Here is a 17975-nt window from a genome sequence, read left to right on the forward strand (position 1 = left end):
GCAGGCGTACTGCATCATTGACCCACTGAAAGGCCTTGACGGGAGTATTATCAGTCGTAGCGCAGCAGCCAGCACCCTTCCATGCGGAGGCGACATGCGAGCAATAGATCATCGACGCGAAGCTGTCTATCTGTACCACCGCCAGACAGCTGATATTTCCGTGAGGTATGTCTGCCAAGAGCTTGGCTTTGGGAAGCATCTTCAGGGAACCCGACGGATCGTGGTGGCGAATTTTTGAGCCAACAGAGCCAACTGAGGATGGACTTGGTCCTGTGATTTCTGCTACGGCAGCACCCACCCTTAGAGCCAGGTTCAGAGTATTGATCACGGCAAACAATCGAGGAGCATCACAAGGCGGGTCGTCGGCAGTCTGCCAAAGCACGACCTGAAATGGGGGCTGCCAATTGATACGATGAGCTGCGAAGGATCGATCAAGATTGCATGCGATTGCATTCGTGCGGTCTGCTGAGAACTACGTGAGGCGGAATCAAGATCACGTAAAGCTGGCAATGCCTGTTGAGGAGACCAATTCCACGAGTTGACACGCTTCGGATGCCGCAGGCGGGTGGCTCTGGAGGCGTTCGCCTTGGGCGAAGCACTGGGGACTTTCTAGCATTCGACGGGTTGCCGCGCTGCACCACCCTTGGGTGTACTGCGAACTGCATGGTCCACTCGAAAGTGGGTCTTCACCGCACGACTTCTGCCGCCCGGTGTGGCGCTGTTCTCTGGCGTGTCGCCAGTCGAGCCAGGACCAGACGGCGACGTATGCCCTAAGGGCGTCTTTTGGCTATCAACCGGCTGCAGCCGCACCTGTTCCCCGGTGTGCATGGCCGTGCCCATTCGACTGCTCTTTCTGGGGGATCAACCCCCGCAACACCAGCGCAGGAGCCCCTGTCCATCCGTCGGCGCATAGTACGAACCCTGGGCGAAATCGTTGGGGTGGTGGATCACCCCGAACACAAACGAATGTGGACGTGCAGCATCTGCGGGCCCGCGGTCCGCATCTGGGCTTTCGACGCTCAGCTCGACTACCTGGTCCCCGCGTGCCCAAAATATGGCGCCATAGGGGAGAAATCGTCCTACCTCGACTTCCGAACGTCGGAAGCAATTCTCATGGCCTATTTCGATACCATCAAGCAGAATTTGCAGCCGCCTGACGCCGTATTCGAGGTGTCGGACGACAGCATGTCGGACGAAAGCATGTCGGACGCCGTGAGCTTGGAGGAGTTGGACCCGTCGACTGTCAAATTCGCTGTTGCGGTCAGAAGGCGCAGCCAAGGGCCGAAAATCCAGACAATAGATGGCACCGAAGTCAACACTGAAAAAGCCAGATGGGAACCAGCGCAATGCATGGTGGATGAGACGATGGTCAAGGGCTTCAAATATGTCGGTAACTCGGGGACAGTCTATTTTTCCATGAATGTCAAAGACTACTTCTAGTCTGAGAGTACGTTTACTCGTGTATCCGGGGAATCGCTATCAATTAGCTTCGTTATAGTCATCACCATCTGTGTTGCTGTCGTCCAAACCTCCAACGTGTCCCCATGAGAGCAAACCGTCCATTGTCCATCGTCGCAAGTGTCATTTCCCTGCGAGCGAGAACCTCCCACCATCACCATCACCGTTAGGTCATTTGGGCGCTCTTGCCGCTGAACAACCTTGAACGAGAGCTGTTCGACAGCCCCACATCTCTCGGCTAGATCAACCCCTATGCGACACAGCCCCAGAACCTTTTCCGTGCCATCAAGATACTCAACGATAAGGCCTCGACAGGATTGAGATTCTTCATGGCGAAATATCCAGATGGATTTCACGCATGATAGCGTAGCCCGTGCATGGCATGCGTCTGAGAATGGAGGGTTTCCCGGGGCTGGAGGGACGGCAACTGAGCAGGGTCCGCCTTCTGTTAACACCCCACGAATGACGACAGAGTTCTTTCGCGCCACAACAGACAGAAGAGTCGATCGCGACGTGGTGTGGACGGCAAAATTTCGTCCCGGTCCAGTTGGTGGTGGACCAATGTAAAAATCCCCTCTGTGAGAGGTTCTAACCTTCTGATTGTCAGTCAAACCAATCGGCTCTGTGGGGTTTGGCTTACGAGATATGTCCGTTGGTTCAACTGAGGTTCGCCTTGTTTCGTCCCGATCCGAACTCCAAAGACTGAGATCTTATCTCGAGGTGGATTTGGCACGTAGAACCACGATAAGAACGGCTGAACCGTTGCCTCAATTTGCGCGAAGGTAGCATCTGCGGTTGGCGCTGTGGGAGTATGAGCATGAATCGCCAGCAAGTCCCTCTTCAACAGGAAGAACGTGATTCCTGAGCAGTGGTCCAGATCAACAGTGGCAAGTCGATCACCGTGCTTTGGGGACGGAAATTGAAAGCCTGCCTTCGGTGACAAATTAGGCTTGTCCGTAAGTTGGAGCGTTGCTGGCCTTGGGGGCGTTGCAAGCCGGCCGACACCGAACTGAGAAGGGACGTAAGAAAAGAAGCGATCACTAAGAATGCAAACCATACTGACCTGAAAGCTAATAGTCAAGTCGTTCTCAGCGTCAACAGTGGTGTATAAATCGAATGTTGACCGCAGCTGGGCGGTAGAGCACCCAGATCTCTCTATGCACCTAATGCCCCTTGAATCAATCGTCATCTGAAGTGGTTTGGACGGGCCTGCTGTGGCTATAATCGGAAGTTTTCCGCGTTGCCAGAACTGAACTTGGCGAAGTGGTCCCAATAGGGGCGTGTCAAGGCCTTTGCGGTGTGCGAAGTCGATGGTCTCAAGCACGCAACACAGACGCAGTAGGGCGTGTTGCCCAAGATATCCCCAAATCATTGTGGTTAGTTCGGGGGGGAGTTTTGCAAGTTTGCGCAGATGGGAATTAGCAATGCCCTGCGTGGTATTCACGACTGGGGAAAGGAGAAGGGGCGTGCTTTGAGGCCACGGATATCTCGCAAGTGAAAATTTCAGTAATCTGTATAGTTTGTCTGGGAGTGCTGTTCGCGAGCTGTAGAGGTTGAAACAATCCCTGTGAACGGTGGCCGTCTCTGCAGACGCCGAGCAGATTTTGCAATGCGGATGCCGACAAAAGAGATAAGCATCACGGGTTTGTGGCGTTCCTGTTGCGGCAAATGTTGCTGCATCAAGGGCGATAATGCGCGTTGAGGAAGCGCGCACTGCGTAGTGATACATGTCAGCCGAAGTCATTACATATGGAAGGAGTGAAGGCCCCTCACGTGCAACCAGATGGTCTCCAATCCCAAACAGAAACCCACACGCTCCGCATTGCCGATGGATGCGTACGTGTTGAAAGCTTGGCCTGTCTTGATGAGACATCATTCCAGGTTTCGCGACAAGGAGGATGAAAGAGTATGGAAAGATGGAAACTTACGTCTGTGGGAAGGGATGAACTCGTTAACCATGACAATGTATGTAGCCTGATTAGTCAGCGGAGTAACATTCCACCGTTAGCAAGACCGACCGTCCTAAAGCCCACCGCGACCCCAAGGCCCGAGTAGCAGTTATGGCCGACGCATCAGCCAACTTAGCAGACACCTCCAGACAGCAGTCAGGTCTATCGACATCGCAAATGGCCAATCCCTCAGCTTGCAAGCCATGAGAGCCATGCCCCTTGCTACCCTCTCTTGCTTGCCAAAATGCAGAACCTGCCCGAGCTTGGACACCCCCACTAGGCTATCGAGAGCCTACGTGCGGCAACCAAAACAGACATCGAGAACGCCACCCGCGAAACGAAAATCATCAGGATTGCGGTGCAGCATAGCACAGTCGAAATTACAAGCCCAATGCCACGCGCGCGGTCATCACAGCCGCTAGGGAGGCTTGACAAACTAGCGAGCTGGTGGTAAAGGTCGAAATGATATCAAAGCACTGGACCCCGATGAATCAGGGGAACGCCGTGCAGTCATACGCCAGCGTGGCCGCCCGAGGAGGACTTGCAGGGAGCACGCATAATCCCCACAGCTAAAGAGTGTCTCAGACTCACGTGGAATCATTGTAAAAACATGAGACATCTCATTATCACTGCCGGCCACACAGCCATGAATCCCCGTAGCCTCAAGACGCACGTAGACCGCGCCATCTCACAGATCAGTAACGAACATTTCCGCAAGAGGGATATCTATCTGGTCTATCGTTGGATGGCTTACGTCGATATGGTATCTTCTCGGCGAGGGGAGGCATTGTACTCTTCTATCGACAACAAGGTCGCTTGGACAGCCACACAGCTTGGTAGCAAAGAAAGCGATTCATTAGCGCCATCATGCTCGCCTTCCGGCAAACAGACCTCGCAGTGCACTCCGAAAAGCATCTGAGGTATATGAAACGTTTGATATCGCCCAACGTCGCACATCCCTCCATGACGAAGCCTCGTCGCGGTGATTTCGCGTACTTCGAAAATCTTATCGATCCCATGTCGAAAATTTGGCAACGTACTGAGTACGTGCACCATAGCTCCATAAGGACCCGCGGGCCTGATAGCAAGCGCTCGGTGAACGGGCCCTCCGCAGGTGGCTAATTGAGCATATCCGCCACCGAGTGGCGGAGCGCTCCCCTGAGGTTGCTGCAAACCAGATTGGCCAAATCCGAGCAGGAACAATCCCACGTGGTTCATTCAACTCCTGGGCCCCACCGCTGAAGAACTCGTTCTTTCGAGTCTTTCCACCCGTGCGAGAGCTGACGGAGTCCCTATCCGAACCATGAGCTTATCACAAGAGAGAGTTTTCACAGCCCGACACCCACACTCGCACCATCCCTTGCGCATTGCGGACAGGAAACTCAGTTCGTACCCACTACAACGACCCTACGTGAATATCCCAAGCGGCTATGGTTCGGTCTTGCTGGCAACACAGCAGCATCGTCAAGGGTCTGGGATGAGCTCGTGAGGGCTATGGCGCACGTAAGCATGCTAAGCTAAGAAGGCATGTCTTGAAGGGCGCCCTCGTACTCCAGGGCTGATGCAGTTCAGTGGGGCTTCTTAAAATGGTCACCCGCTTAAATAGGAGTTGCGTTCCCAGCCAGCTTTCGCCCTCAGGCATCTCAAAGATATCAGTGTCTTTGCGCACAGCACAGTACAGCACAGTACAACATGATGGCTTTCGAGGCGGGACTACAGTACATGTTTCGGTATGCCCAAGGCGTCCTGAATTCCCATGCCTCGACGAGCGCTGGATCCAAGCGGCTAGTCCATCAGGATCTTCTCAAGCACGCGATTTCGCGAGGAACTATCACAGCAAAATCCCGCTTACTACCGCAGGTTCTATTCACCTTCTGTGTAGGGGCTGAGTCGAATGGTGTCAGTGACGGACCAGGAAGAAGACTGGCCATTATGGGTCATCCTTGAACGCTCGTAAGGTTCATGCCTATCAAGATAAAGGCCAGCGCACCTCAACTAGGACTGATAAGCAACTCGTAGCAAGCTGGTGAGTGCAAAGCCGATGTTCGATAGAACGCCCTCGAGTGTGGAAACTTTCAAGGCCAAAAGAACTCACGAAAGGTAGGGTGACAGGCGGCCCTGTTTGCGAGCAAACCAACAGGGATATGATGGCAACTCAGAGCAGGGTGTTGAATCACGTGACCATCAGGCTTTGGTACCACCGGGCATGGGTTGGAGGTTCTATAAAGGTCGTCATCGCATCTCAACAGTTGGTTGGCGGTTCTGAGCTGCCTCAAAGCCCCAAACACAAGCAACAAGGTTGCCCATTCGAAGATGACATATGCTGAGCTCTCCCCCGAAAGGATGCCGTATGACCTATCTGACGATAACACCGACCCAAGCCTCAACGTCGTATATGCACCTCTCTCACTTGATTCTGATTCGCACTAACTTTTTTTCAGGCCTATCTGAAAGATGCATACGATCTGCTGCACCACACTCTGAAGAATGAGCAGAGAGCAAAGGTTGACCTAGATTCCTTGCCTTACAGCTGCGCAATCCTTGATTATGGCATGCGCACTGGAATTTGGTCGATCGAAATTGCAGAGTCAGTCACTAGTCCTCCCATCTTTCGAGTCACAAAGTTGACCGAGTGCAAAGGTGCGTAAGGCACTTGCATGGTCGAGTGGTGGGTTACGACATTATCGACATGCACCCGCCAATGTAAGCCGATTTGGATGCCCAATAAATCCACATCCTTACAGTCATGCAGGGACATACTACCGGAAAATTTGACCCTTGTCACAGGAGATGACGGAAGGGTGTGGCGCAAAGACAGTCCCTACGACATCATTCACGTGCGATTCGTCGAGAGCATCGTAGATTGGCAGAACTTCCCCAAAATTGCCTATAACAATCTTAACACGGGTGGTCGCTTGATCGTCGAAATGGTTGATCTTATGCCTTGCGGCGACGAGCAGAAGTCTTTTCCAGGAAATTCGGCTCTCAAAGCCTGGGCAGAGAAGTTCCGTCAGTACGATAAGCGTCAAGCTGATCAACAGGAAATCGAGGCTTTACTCCGACATCAGGGCTTCGACGTTACATGCGCAGCGATCGATTTGCCGGTCAATCCCTACAAGCAATCGAAAAATGAGCAAGAGAGCGGCAAACGCTTTCATTGGTGCCTCAGACAGTTTCTGCAGGCGAAATGCTTTGCGTCTCGTCGCGAGGCCCCGCCGCAAGAAATGTTGGACCTGGTGGCGGATGCAACCAAGGAAATCCGGAATCCCGATCACCATGCCTTCTGTAAATGGTATTTGACCCACTATAATCCGTGGATGATCATTCCGGCTCACTGACCTTTACTATGTTTAGCTACGTCTTGACGGCTTTCAAGAGAGCGGACAAATGTAGACCGTGGTGGTGAACTCAGCAGCATTCGCCGTTCACAGGCCAGAGATGCTGGGACACGGGTGGATCTATCGCACGTTTGAAAGAAGAGCATAACAAATGGATTATGCAGCGACATTCGCCTTGGACTGTACAGAGCACGATTTTGTCGCCACGTCCGAGATCTCGGCTTCTTTGAATGCCTCCTGATACCCATGGGTGGAGGTGTGGCACCGTCTCGTGGGAGCTAGAGGGGATATGTACGTGATCGCATGAGCTGATGCTTGTTACGCGATTAAGGTGTTAATCTGCCACAAGTCTCGTACGATGTCGTCTAACATGCCGAATCACTATCTGGGCTATGAAACCTATTGTCTTGGGTGAATATAATGGCATGGAGGGCCACCATTCCTCCTCCATCAGCAACGTGTTAGTATGGCTTCACCACACTTAGAAATGACAACCGCTCTCTATGGACTGATACCAGGCTTTTTGTGTCTATGCCCTATGCTCGCTCTCCACTCCACCCCAATAGCGACTGCACTACCTGAACTTGCCTCCACGTAGGCGCCGCTGAAAGGCCCGTCGAGTGACCGGGCAGGAGAGGCCAGACGAAACGCGATTGATAGCAAAATGACCATGTATTGCTAAAACCTGCGACCGAACGCGTAGTCATCCTGTTCTGCAGCATCTGACAACTATACTCAGCGCTGTTCACCGGCTGCTGGACCCGTTGGCTCTTCGTCCACTTTTTGCAGGCATACTCGACCTCCCTCTCGTCCGATTACCTTCCAAAACGATCCATCAAGCTCAAGAAAGATGCCCAAAGAGCCTCCTGCAGCCAGTTGGGAGACAAGCAAGCTCACTTTCATGCTCGGACCAACATCTCGGACCTCTACATTTAGGGTGAGCAACCAAAGGTAGAGAGCTTCAGTAGGGGCAAAGACTGACCTGAGGTGGCTATCACCTGATCGACTATCTTCTTCATATTCTTGGCTAACTTCAACGCGAGAATCGTCGCCTCTCTCTCTTACATGAGTTTCGCAAGTTGCATTTTCTTGTCATCCATTTTCGTGGATTTCGTATACATTGTTCATCATGGCCCGGTTAAGGTACATAGGGCTCGCATTAATATTTACATGTTTTCCACCTTCGTCCATAAAATCGAGGGTAGAAAATGGAAGTTAGGTTCAACTGACCGCGAACATGTTGGGCAGCTCGAGAAGGCTGAGCATGTTCCTGTTTCGTGGCAGCCTTCTTGACGACCTCTCCACCTGAAGTCCGAGAGCTTAGACCCATGTTGCATAATCCGACATCCATAGATGGCGGTGACAAGGTGGTCACGAATTCCTGCCCCTTGTTCATGGCTGCTTGACTCCAGCCGCAGAGCCTCTGAATCTGCTGATTAACCATCCCAGGTTCAGAGACATAAATCCAGCACTCCATTTCCGCGATTAGCGGATATCGGGCTTATACAAGTTGAGTTCGGACAACGCACATACATACATACATAGTTTATTACGCCCCGGCTAAGCTATTCAGGGCTCGCATGATTATCTACATGTTCTCCACCTTCGTTAATATCCTTGCCTCCCAGAAGCCCATACAAGTCTTGTCCGTCGCTGTATGTGCCATTTTCGGTTTTACATGCCGATGCTGCGGTTGCTCGTGGGGTTAGTAACAGGCCATCTTAAGGTGCCTCCCAAAGTGTTCGGCGTCCTATCGTCGGCGGCCGAAGCTAGTCCTGCTGTCGATGGCACGAGGGTGCATGGGGGTGTCGCCGGTTAGTGTGTTGATGTAGGTGGTGTGTGGTTTCGCTGCTGGTTGATCTGTGCATCCAGTCTCTCCGTACTCATGGCGAACTTGATCGTCTCTATGACAGTATCTACGTTTAGCGACCAGTCATCAGGATCGGACGCGTTTTTTCCTCCGAGAAAATACGATAGGTTCCCTCTATGCGACTCCGTCTGTTGAAGCATCCGAGTTCGTTGTGCCGTCCACTGTGTGCAACGGAAGAGAAAATGCTCTACCGATTCTGCCGCTTACCCGCAGGCGCATTGGGTGTAGTCGGCAATCGTCGGGGTTTTGTACGAGGTAAGCTTCAAGAACAAGTTAATCGAATCGCCAGCACTAATCTGCTTGAGCTTGGACTCGGCATGGATATACCACTTATGTGGCGGACAGCCAACCTATCCGTAGAACCTCCTATTTCTGACGTAGAAGTTTCAAAATTGGACAATCGTTACCCTTAAAATCGTACAATTCGCCTGAGATCCCCATGACACGGACATCGACACATGTAATTACTGGTGTGAAGCGGAAGTGGCAACAATCGCCACGAGACACGTACCCAGCACGAATGCAGAAGGTTCATTCCCCTTAAAACCCACGTACATGATTACAACTATCCCAATCATTGCCATCGTAGAGATCTTGGTTGTCCTGCGACCCCGGAGGGAATTGATGCCGCTTAGAGTGATTGATGAATGCTGCTTCTCTCTGTGCCTTCTCTATGAGTAGGGAAGAGCTAAGGAAAATCTCGAAACATGACGGAGAATATGTAGTTCCAAGATGTCTAGACAAAGACACGAATGTTGGCTGAAGTAATATGACCGGCTTCTACCGCATATTCAAAACCATAGCTGATTGGTGATTCGGATCGCCGAGATGGAAGATCTTCTGGCCGCCCCGCTTCCAGCGCCTGGTTCAACTGGGAACGAGCGCCGTGTTGGGAGACCGAACTAGCGATGATCTGTCGCCAAATTGCAGTCTGATTTTACCATGTACTGTAAAACATACCACAGCCACCATTGCACACGCTTCGGCACAGAGCAATAACTGGTCCAAATGTGACCATCGCTGCTATTAGGCAGGTATCTCGAGTACTGTGGCTGATGGTCACGTAGTGCTGTAGAATCTGGTAGATTCGGTAATCGAACAGCGGACGCCGTTCTAACGCAACGATGTTACTGCTGCGCCGATACCAGTAGAAGAGGTGAGCGTTAAGCCATCCATCGCTAGACCCAGCCCCTTTGGGCATCCTGGAGTTGACGTTGCTTTAGGGGTTATCCACAGCAACACGATCGTCGGTCTCAGGGCGAGAAACTCCATGAAAACAATCGCCAGACGGATGCACGGTTCGTGTATGCGCCCAAGCAGCACTGTGCTCTTCTCCGAAGCGCCAACCCATAGAGCTGCAAAATGCGGCAAGGCCTCACCCTGGTCTACTGCACGGGATATCAAGGCCGGCGTATCGCCTGTCAGTACCTAGCGCTGTATAACTTGATTGCGGCGACGGTAGATGACCTCGGCTATTGCCTGAGCCAAATTACAGCCCGTCACACCTACAGCCTTCGCGCGACGAAAGGACAGCGGGCGATTCGGCCGTGCCTCAGACGCTCAGTGGCTGGAAATCGATACTGCCCTCGTCACCGCCTTTTGTCGGACGACAGCTTGGATTACTGTCAGAAATGGAATCGAGTCGTCATCCTCTCGATCAGCGAATGCTCTGCGTGTGTCGTCGAATCTTTGTCACGGCGCGACAACGTATGAGGACCGACTGTGCAGACCCTTGCCGTCCGGGTCCCAGCCAATACAGCTATCTGCACTCCCGGCTTCCGGCCTGAGTGTTACTTCTGAGACAACACATATACTGTCAATCCACCGTTCAACCAACAATCGGCACTCGCTTTGGAGAAAGGCACCTGCGGTCCTATCGATCACGCCGGTTCTTCCCTTTCTGGAAACGAATGGTAGGGCTCGACATCACTTTCGATACAGGAGGCCGACAAATGCGCTCACCATTCGCTCCTTGGCTGCGTAAAATGACGGATGGGTCCTTGAATAGTTGGAGATATGAGGCGACTTGCTGTCTGCAAACCACGTCTGGACTTGCTTTCAAGGCGACATTCCATGGTACCTATTCCAATCCAGGTCCTTTCAGCTATACTGACCTCGCTGGGCACAGGCGAAGCCGCATCTGGTCGACAGAAGCTCGAGTCTGTCTGAGCTATGCCATGGAAGCCCCCCTAATAATGCTAGCCCCAGGTGCAGTGGGGGCAAAGCAGGGGAAAAGGCGATACCTGATGTTTGTCCGGCAACGCCCCTGTAAGGTTGGCGTTGGAACGCCTGGCCAATGCAGGCGGGGCATATTCTGGGCGCCGCCCAATTATCAGTACATCGGGCGCAGGGTGGCCGAAGTAGCGTGCTCTTCAGACGAGGTGGCGGCCAAGCACTTAGTAGCCTACGCACTTTACGCCATCAGGCCCCTGAATCGTCGACCAACGGAGATAGGCGAGTGGTGAAGCCAGTGGTACGTCTGGCGGCTGCGCTTTATCGTGTTGAAGTTGCAGTGCTGTCGTCGCTCATTTCATTTTTTGCTGCAGCTTGTCAGCCTAGACTAGTGCCTGTTACGGGGGCGGTCAGCTCTTTCCCTCTCGATATTGCACGTACAGTATGCACACGCTTAGCCACACGACGCATCAGGGCCCATGTCGGCGGCACAGACTTGGGTTCCGGTTGGTTTGGCCATCAGCGACTCATAGCACGTGCATCATCACGTGCGTCCATGCCGAGCTGAGCTTGAAAAATTTCCCATGACGGTCCAGTCACCTATGGACCTTTCCACCACCTGCAACCGAATTAATACCAATTAGCCATGACTGCATCTTGCATAGAAGATTCGGCATACAAGATATCCCTCAAGGAAAAGGTACCGGCCCTGGATGGTGTCACGGCAGTTTGTACCAAATGCACGAATGGCGCTTTGGACTTCTCGGATACGCTGTTTGCCAAAGACCGAGCCGATTGTTATGGCAATGCTCTTCAGATGGCATGCGCCGAGGGGTTCTACTGCATTGCTCAGAGACTCATCCTGGACGGCGCAGATGTCAACGACCAAGGTGGATGGTACGGCAACGCCTTGCAGGCTGCATGTGCAGAAGGTCATGAAAGTATCGCCCAGATGTTGCTCGGCGACGGTGCCAGAGTCAACGCGGCCGGCGGACACTACAACACCGCACTCCAAGCTGCATGCGCCGAAGGACATGGACTCTTGGCACGTAAAGTCCTCGACAAAGGAGCTGACATCGACACAACTGGCGGGCATTACGGAAGCGCCCTTCAAGCCGCTTCACTCACAGGACGTCGGGAAATCGTACAACTTCTGCTGGACAAAAACGCCAATCCGAATGCTGGGGGCGGTTCCTACGGCAGCCCGCTCGCAGCTGCATCATTTGGAGGACATGCAGAGATTGTCGAAACGCTGTTAAAGGCGGGAGCCGAGATCAATGTGAATAGTGGTTCTCGCAGTGCTCTCCAAATAGCGTGTTGGGAAGGGTATGGCGATATTGCGAAAATTCTCCTTGAAAAGGGGGCAGACATCAATGCCCACCACGAGTTTTATGGTGATCCTCTTCAAGCAGCTTCTTATAGAGGTAGCCTCGAGATAGTACGGATGTTGCTCGACAGAGGAGCCGATGTACAATCGGCAGCCGGGTGGTTTGGCAACGCCACACACGCTGCCATGGTGGGCTTCCACGCAGAGATTAGACAAATCCTGCTCAGCCATGCTATACGAAATTGAAGCCCAGGCTGTCGAGCCTAAACACATCGAGCATCCCCATCTCTGTCCTCACGTCCTCTCCATGATGATCAAAGGCCGGGACTCCTTGTTCTACAGCAAATCGTCCTGCCACATTGCCCTCAAACAATGCCTTCCGGGCCTTCCGCGTTCTATTCGTCACGGTATCCGCTGGTGGCCCGGTTTCACTCTTGCCTCTTTCGGCCTTGCTGAAAGGTTGTCTGGGGGGTGGGATCTATGTGTGCATGACTGCGTGCCAACACCATCGGCAGACTGAGTTTCGGCGGCTTCAGACAGTTCGGCAGAGCGCGCAAGCGAAGCCTAGATGGCATTCAAGGTCGTGCGGGAGCCAGGGACGAAGATGTTTCTCGCACGCATGTACCGGCCATCGATCGCAACATTACAACCCTTATGCCAGCACACACGGACTTATCGCAAGCTGGGCAATCTCGAGTTTACACGGGCGTATCGGGGAGGGGGTCTATCATGGCCTCTCCGTGATCAGGAAAACGCCCTGCCTCCCAGGACGTGGCAGCTGGAAGATCGCGGCTACCGCCGCCACGGTCGCCAGGGTCATTTCCCCCATGAACAGGAACGAACCAGATGTGACTGTAATGGTCTGCGCGAAAAGAGGACCATCCGCTGACAAATACAGTTGTACGCGTTCTTCTCGTAGAAGGATATTCGTGAGTGTTGTCGATGTCAACTGGATCAGTCGAAATAGCTTGTCCGTACCAAATGCACCGCTGCCATGGTATTTTTCGATTGCTTGAACGATGCCCGTATCCGTGGTCGTGCCAGAAATACAGGCGCTGTGACTGCTCAGGGTACACTGGCGCATGTGGATTGGTCGTTGCGATGATAGCAAAACGATGGTGGAGCTGCAGACGTAGATGTTGTAGAATCGATTTCGCACAAAGAACTGACCGAAGTGGGCTCGGTTTGAACAAACCACGACGCTCTTGCAGGATGAGGGCTGCGCAGTTCCTTCGTGTATCGTTTGCGTCATTGCACTACACTGTGTAACCATTGGCGGTTGGCTGGGCCAGAGTCTGCTCATTTGAATGATTTGTGATCAAGTTGATTTATTTTCAGAGAAGAAAGGAATGACCAAGTTTTTTAAGAAAAAGAAATTGAGGAGAAAATGAGAAGAGGAAAAACCGTATGGTGCAATCACAGGAGGTCGGACCTGGTTTATTCGTGGACACGACCTATCCTTACCTTGCGATCCACCCCACCTTTCTCTCGTGATTTATCATGGAGTCAGAGCACGTCGAACCGAAGACAGATGGTTGTTACGTCGATGATGCAGGCGTGTACGGAACCATGTAATCAACAGGAAACATTTCCATCTCGTTTGTCGCATCGTACAGATGGCCCTCGATCAAACTATCAGACTAAACTTGAAATGGACCTTCTAATGCCCACACGGTCGAGACCTTCAAGCACATCGGGCTCATGTTTGTATGGGGCGTGCTCGATGTCTCCACCGACCAATCCTCAAAACATCTCCATCATGAACCTCCGAAGAGGGCTCCATTTGTAAATTGGTTCCGTTACCTCGTACTGAGTCCATCTGGCTTGCTGACCGACGAGAACCAGCTCAAGCTGGTCAAGGCTGCCACGCAGCGCCAGATGTCCTTGAATGTCTGCTGTCGATTCCCAGATGCGAAAATGAACGCGCTTGTCTCGCACCTGCCAAATGAAAATAGCTTTACTGCATGGCTTGCGCAAGAGCAATCCATTTGTGCTCATGACCGGTCCATGGTCGTGATGCGGGGTGAACTCGATAAAGTTTTTGATCGATGGCCATAGGAAGGTACCGTGGGTCTTACCGTCATTCCGACGGTGTAAATGAACGTTTCCCACCTTCATTAGGATGAAGGTTTCTGTAAAGCCCCATATTCGTCCTAGTTTTTCGCAACTGTGTGTCCATCTGAATTTCCCTTCCTTCCTATCCCATAATGATAAATCCTGTATAGCCTCTCCCACAGTATTGTCTCGGCCGTCTCGGTACTGGTGAGACGTTACCATCACGACATCGTCCCCATCGCCGTCGACCTGGTACACGGCCGCACCAGTGATCGTCAGAATTCCGGAAGATCCTATCTCGACCGTGAGCGGCTCCGACTGACCTTCCGTGGCCATCAAAGGTCGACGAAGGCCCGGCTCTTTATTGACGTTGGCTTGCTCGTAGACAACCAAATCCTGCGCCAGCCGCATCAGACGCACTTGGCGATGAGGATCTGACAGAAGCATGCCCGCAGTGCTTGACGAACTGCACGTCCACTCGGTGTCCTGAAAGGCCACTGTTATCTGACCAGCGCCTTTTGTGATAAAAAACCCATCTCTCTCAAACCCCTTGATCTTTGCATCCTCAGGCACATGCATCCAGGAGAGTTTTCCATCACTGCGTAGTTGCAGCTGCGGTCTCGTCAAGCCGATGCTGCACGCCAGGTTCCAGCGGCCCTCAGGTAGCTTGGGTAATGCTCGACTTTCTCCACCCGCGAGTCGGGAAGATGCTTTTGCGACAACGGCTGCTGTCTCAAGGGGTCGATAGGGAGGCGGCGGCGGCTGGTGAACTTCTGTTTGAACGTATTAGTCTCTGCGGGCGATTCTGGCCGACAAACTCACGATTGTCGACGTTCATAATGTCCAATGCGATATGGCCGCACCACCAAACTTGATGACGACGCAGGCCGGGTGGATGACTGCGACGGCAACATTATGGAGAAGTCCATGAGAGGAATGGGCGCGTCGGCAGTTTTTGTCTCCGGATTTCTTCGCTGTTTGGCTCGGGCAGTGGTAGGCATACCGACGGGATCATGATAGGCGCACAGAGAGTGCGGAAGGCAAGGTTCCGTAGGCGCTGCGGCAAGCTCACGATGTCAACGCCTGCCTAATCACCTCGCCGCTGAGGATCGACCGACAACCCTGCTTTCTGCTCGTTGCACTCACCCGCCTCGCTGCGGCAGTGCTGCCCACAAAGCATCAGTGTCGTTCCCCGCAGCGGCACCCGGGCACAGCCTGGTAAGTCATCCTCCCCCTGCGCTGCGCTTACTGGCGCCCCCAATAGCAACGTCTGCCCATGGTGATCGCTAGGGTAGGCCTGCCTCGGCCTGAAGCGGGCGCTACGAGCGAGACCTATCTTCGGCGTCACAGGGGATAATTAAGCGCCAGGAGCTGGGACGACTTGGTCAGCCCCTCGCCGCCACATGTCACACGCCCAAGGCATGCTATCCCTCCCGCACCGTGCCCAGAGTATTGCACTGTGAACGGCCGCCTTCCAAGACTTTTCGTGGAACGGCAGCCACATCCGGAGCGTATGGCTTTCCGCGGAAGCTCCACAACACTATCGAGGTGTTCGTTCGCGTGGAATATGGGGCCGAGGCACCGGATGCGCCAGTCGGAGGCGCTGCTCATCCCTTTGACAAATCGCGTGCCGGGCCAGCTTCTGTGTATCGCGAGCGGGAGACACAGTGGTTTCGATGACAGTGGCGCTGAGACCTGCGAAACGGCGTGCCCCGTAAAGGTCTCCTTGCAAGCTACTCCTTAGCGCGCGGCACGATACTGTCGGCGACATGGCGGGATCAGAAAGAGGGGTCGCCTTCACACGGGCAGACCCCCCATATCCTGGATCGGGTGCCGTACCCTGGAACGCAGCAACTCGCTCGATATACGGCGCAGACACGCAACTCACTCAATTTGAAGTCTGGATACTGCCCGCCCCTCTCTCCACATGTAGAAGATACAATAAAGTATCTTGACGCTTTCGACAGTCCCATGGTCTTTCCTGCATACACGGCTGGTGTCCTGGGGTGCTAGACAAGTCCGCCATTTTCTTCCAGGTCCTCTACGTCACAATTCCGCCAGTGGACCTGCAGAAGCAAGTCATCCGAAAGGAGGTGGCTAGGTTCGCCGGTATCGTCGAAGGCGGACGCAAAGAGATTGGAACACAACCCAACCATTCTCCCGAAGCACATGCTACGTCAATAGGCCTAGCCAGCAAGACTAGCCGCTCACACAATTTTAATGCTTCTGCTATTGACGGTGACGTCAAAAACATGCTTCAGCTCCGGCCAGTACGCGCCAATGGAGGCAACGGTCGCGCGCAGATGAGTCTTGTACACTTTTCCGCAGTCCATGTTCCATTGAGCAGCCGAAATCTGCAAGCAGTCTTATTGATCGAGCCAGGCAAGCCGCCGTTGTCGGATCTGAAGGTCAGATAGCCGTGGCTCTTGATGTGTTGAGTCCTGCGCTTCATGCCTGAAGCCGAATGCTACAGCCACTTGGGAGACGGCATTCGCATCAATGGATGCCATCCAGAGCTGACCGTCTTTGATGACCCGCGCCTCTTCTTTCGATGGAGGCGGCGCCACCGCGTGTACCGACAACCTGTCGATGGCCTCTTGAGAGACTTTGTTGTCCGCAACGAAACCCCTCCATGCGGCCGGAAAGTCCTTGCCAGCCCCCTCCCATTTCCAAGGGTTGCCATCGACGTTACAAACGACTGCTATTTCCGCGTCGATCTCAGCCAGCCATTTGGTGCGGTGTCGGGCGTGTGTCGTAGGAACAATCTCGACGTCCAGTCCCCATGTGTTCTGGCTGGCAATCGCATTTCCTACACAGAGTTGCCGTGGTGCGCCTGCGCTATTCGTCGCTCCATGCTTGCTGGTTGGTTGCAAAACACGCGACAGTGCTGCCGGACCCATCGCTGGCACAAGATGCTTCCTGCTGGATAAATGTGAATAATGGCAAAGCGCCTTGCGTGGTAGAAAGGGAGGGAGAACCTACCTTTGGGGTTCTTGCTGGTTTGCAAGCAAGTCTAGAGTCTGGCCCAAATAGTCGACGTCTCTGCGAGCAGCATCATAGTCGCTTTTGCACTTAAGACCAACCAGCGTGGCGATGTCGCTGCGCGCGCACTCAACAAGTCAGCTTTCGACATACTCGCAAACTTATTTGTCCCGAAACGTACGGAGCGGCTTTCGCAAGGGCAAGGAGGAAGGCCGACTTGAATCCGCGCACGAGGTAGAGACAGTCGGCGATGCTCAACGTCTTGTAGCGGAAGACATGCCAAGAGCTGAATTGGGGTAGCAAGCCGTACGTCTGTTCAGTAGCGAAACTGGAAAGGGCTGTGCTAACAGACTGGAGAATGGAAGCACAGCGGTCCAGAGACTCCGCCAAATCGCCAGTCGTGACGTCGATCCCAGGGGTGCAGAAAATCAGTCGTACAGCTCCGATCAACAATGAAAGCTCATCTTGGAAGTCTCTGACTGGTGGCGGACGGGCTTCGTATTGATTGACGTGGTTGAAGACGTGGTGAAGAACGCGGAGCACGTATGGAGTATCAGTCGTGATGTGAGCCATCGCGTCAGACTTCGCTGACGCTAGTCAAGAGACAAAAGCGGTGGTGAATGCTGGTTTCGACTCATTTAATACCTCGAGAACAAGTCTAGGTGGATCTGTTGAAGCGGATCCATAAGCGGAGTTCATTGGATGACTTGTGCAACAGTGACAGCTGTGTATTTGGCTGCAACGGTCAGAACATGAGATGGGCCCGTGCGAGGCATTCAGGGTTGGGCATCTGCAGGATACAATGCACCGGCCGAAAGTGCCGG

At 53.3% G+C, this 17975-nt stretch overlaps 6 protein-coding genes across 6 annotated transcripts; 3 read left to right on the forward strand and 3 right to left on the reverse strand.

Moving 5' to 3' along the window:
- Positions 1–1843: 1843 nt before the first annotated feature.
- Positions 1844–3745, reverse strand: BDZ83DRAFT_83082 (uncharacterized protein). Its single transcript, XM_060515945.1, has 4 exons — positions 3232–3745; positions 2522–3171; positions 2099–2385; positions 1844–2046 (listed from the first exon to the last, which is right to left on the reverse strand). The coding sequence occupies exons 1-3, from the start codon at positions 3332–3334 to the stop codon at positions 2299–2301; spliced, it is 840 nt and encodes a 279-aa protein (XP_060359732.1). The 5' UTR covers positions 3335–3745; the 3' UTR covers positions 1844–2046; positions 2099–2298.
- On the forward strand, positions 3416–3829 carry BDZ83DRAFT_637639 (uncharacterized protein; the record flags this gene model as incomplete). Its single annotated transcript, XM_060509315.1, has 2 exons — positions 3416–3423; positions 3487–3829. 2 exons carry the CDS (start codon positions 3416–3418, stop codon positions 3827–3829), a joined length of 351 nt encoding a protein of 116 aa, XP_060359733.1.
- A 1437-nt stretch (positions 3830–5266) lies between these two features.
- Positions 5267–7164, forward strand: BDZ83DRAFT_637647 (uncharacterized protein). Its single transcript, XM_060509316.1, has 7 exons — positions 5267–5360; positions 5427–5433; positions 5512–5798; positions 5849–5994; positions 6048–6110; positions 6160–6699; positions 6762–7164. Exons 3-7 carry the CDS (start codon positions 5721–5723, stop codon positions 6811–6813), a joined length of 879 nt encoding a protein of 292 aa, XP_060359734.1. The 5' UTR covers positions 5267–5360; positions 5427–5433; positions 5512–5720; the 3' UTR covers positions 6814–7164.
- A 4440-nt stretch (positions 7165–11604) lies between these two features.
- Positions 11605–12360, forward strand: BDZ83DRAFT_589354 (ankyrin repeat-containing domain protein; the record flags this gene model as incomplete). Its single annotated transcript, XM_060506229.1, has 1 exon — positions 11605–12360. The coding sequence occupies one exon, from the start codon at positions 11605–11607 to the stop codon at positions 12358–12360; it is 756 nt and encodes a 251-aa protein (XP_060359735.1).
- A 1497-nt stretch (positions 12361–13857) lies between these two features.
- On the reverse strand, positions 13858–15007 carry BDZ83DRAFT_756782 (uncharacterized protein; the record flags this gene model as incomplete). Its single annotated transcript, XM_060514794.1, has 2 exons — positions 13858–14942; positions 14992–15007. The coding sequence occupies 2 exons, from the start codon at positions 15005–15007 to the stop codon at positions 13858–13860; spliced, it is 1101 nt and encodes a 366-aa protein (XP_060359736.1).
- A 1528-nt stretch (positions 15008–16535) lies between these two features.
- On the reverse strand, positions 16536–17724 carry BDZ83DRAFT_756783 (uncharacterized protein; the record flags this gene model as incomplete). The annotated part of the gene is made up of 3 exons (XM_060514795.1): positions 16536–17088; positions 17152–17268; positions 17333–17724. 3 exons carry the CDS (start codon positions 17722–17724, stop codon positions 16536–16538), a joined length of 1062 nt encoding a protein of 353 aa, XP_060359737.1.
- Positions 17725–17975: the final 251 nt, after the last annotated feature.

This window comes from Colletotrichum acutatum (assembly GCF_030867785.1).
Source record: "Colletotrichum acutatum strain CBS 112980 chromosome Unknown BDZ83scaffold_138, whole genome shotgun sequence".
Lineage (NCBI taxonomy): Eukaryota > Fungi > Ascomycota > Sordariomycetes > Glomerellales > Glomerellaceae > Colletotrichum > Colletotrichum acutatum.

Bases quoted from the DNA above. Each gene is read 5' to 3' on its own strand.
- BDZ83DRAFT_83082 (XM_060515945.1), bottom strand. From the start codon at position 3,334: ATGATGTCTCATCAAGACAGGCCAAGCTTTCAACACGTACGCATCCAT. The intron at 3,172-3,231 runs GTGAGGGGCCTT...ATCACTACGCAG, and splicing joins TGGAGACCATCTGGTTGCAC to TGCGCGCTTCCTCAACGCGC. The intron at 2,386-2,521 runs GTCAGTATGGTT...CACCGAAGGCAG, and splicing joins ACTTGACTATTAGCTTTCAG to GCTTTCAATTTCCGTCCCCA.
- BDZ83DRAFT_637647 (XM_060509316.1), top strand. From the start codon at position 5,721: ATGACATATGCTGAGCTCTCCCCCGAAAGGATGCCGTATGACCTATCT. The intron at 5,995-6,047 runs GTCAGTCACTAG...CCGAGTGCAAAG, and splicing joins TGGTCGATCGAAATTGCAGA to GTGCGTAAGGCACTTGCATG. The intron at 6,700-6,761 runs GTATTTGACCCA...TACTATGTTTAG, and splicing joins CACCATGCCTTCTGTAAATG to CTACGTCTTGACGGCTTTCA.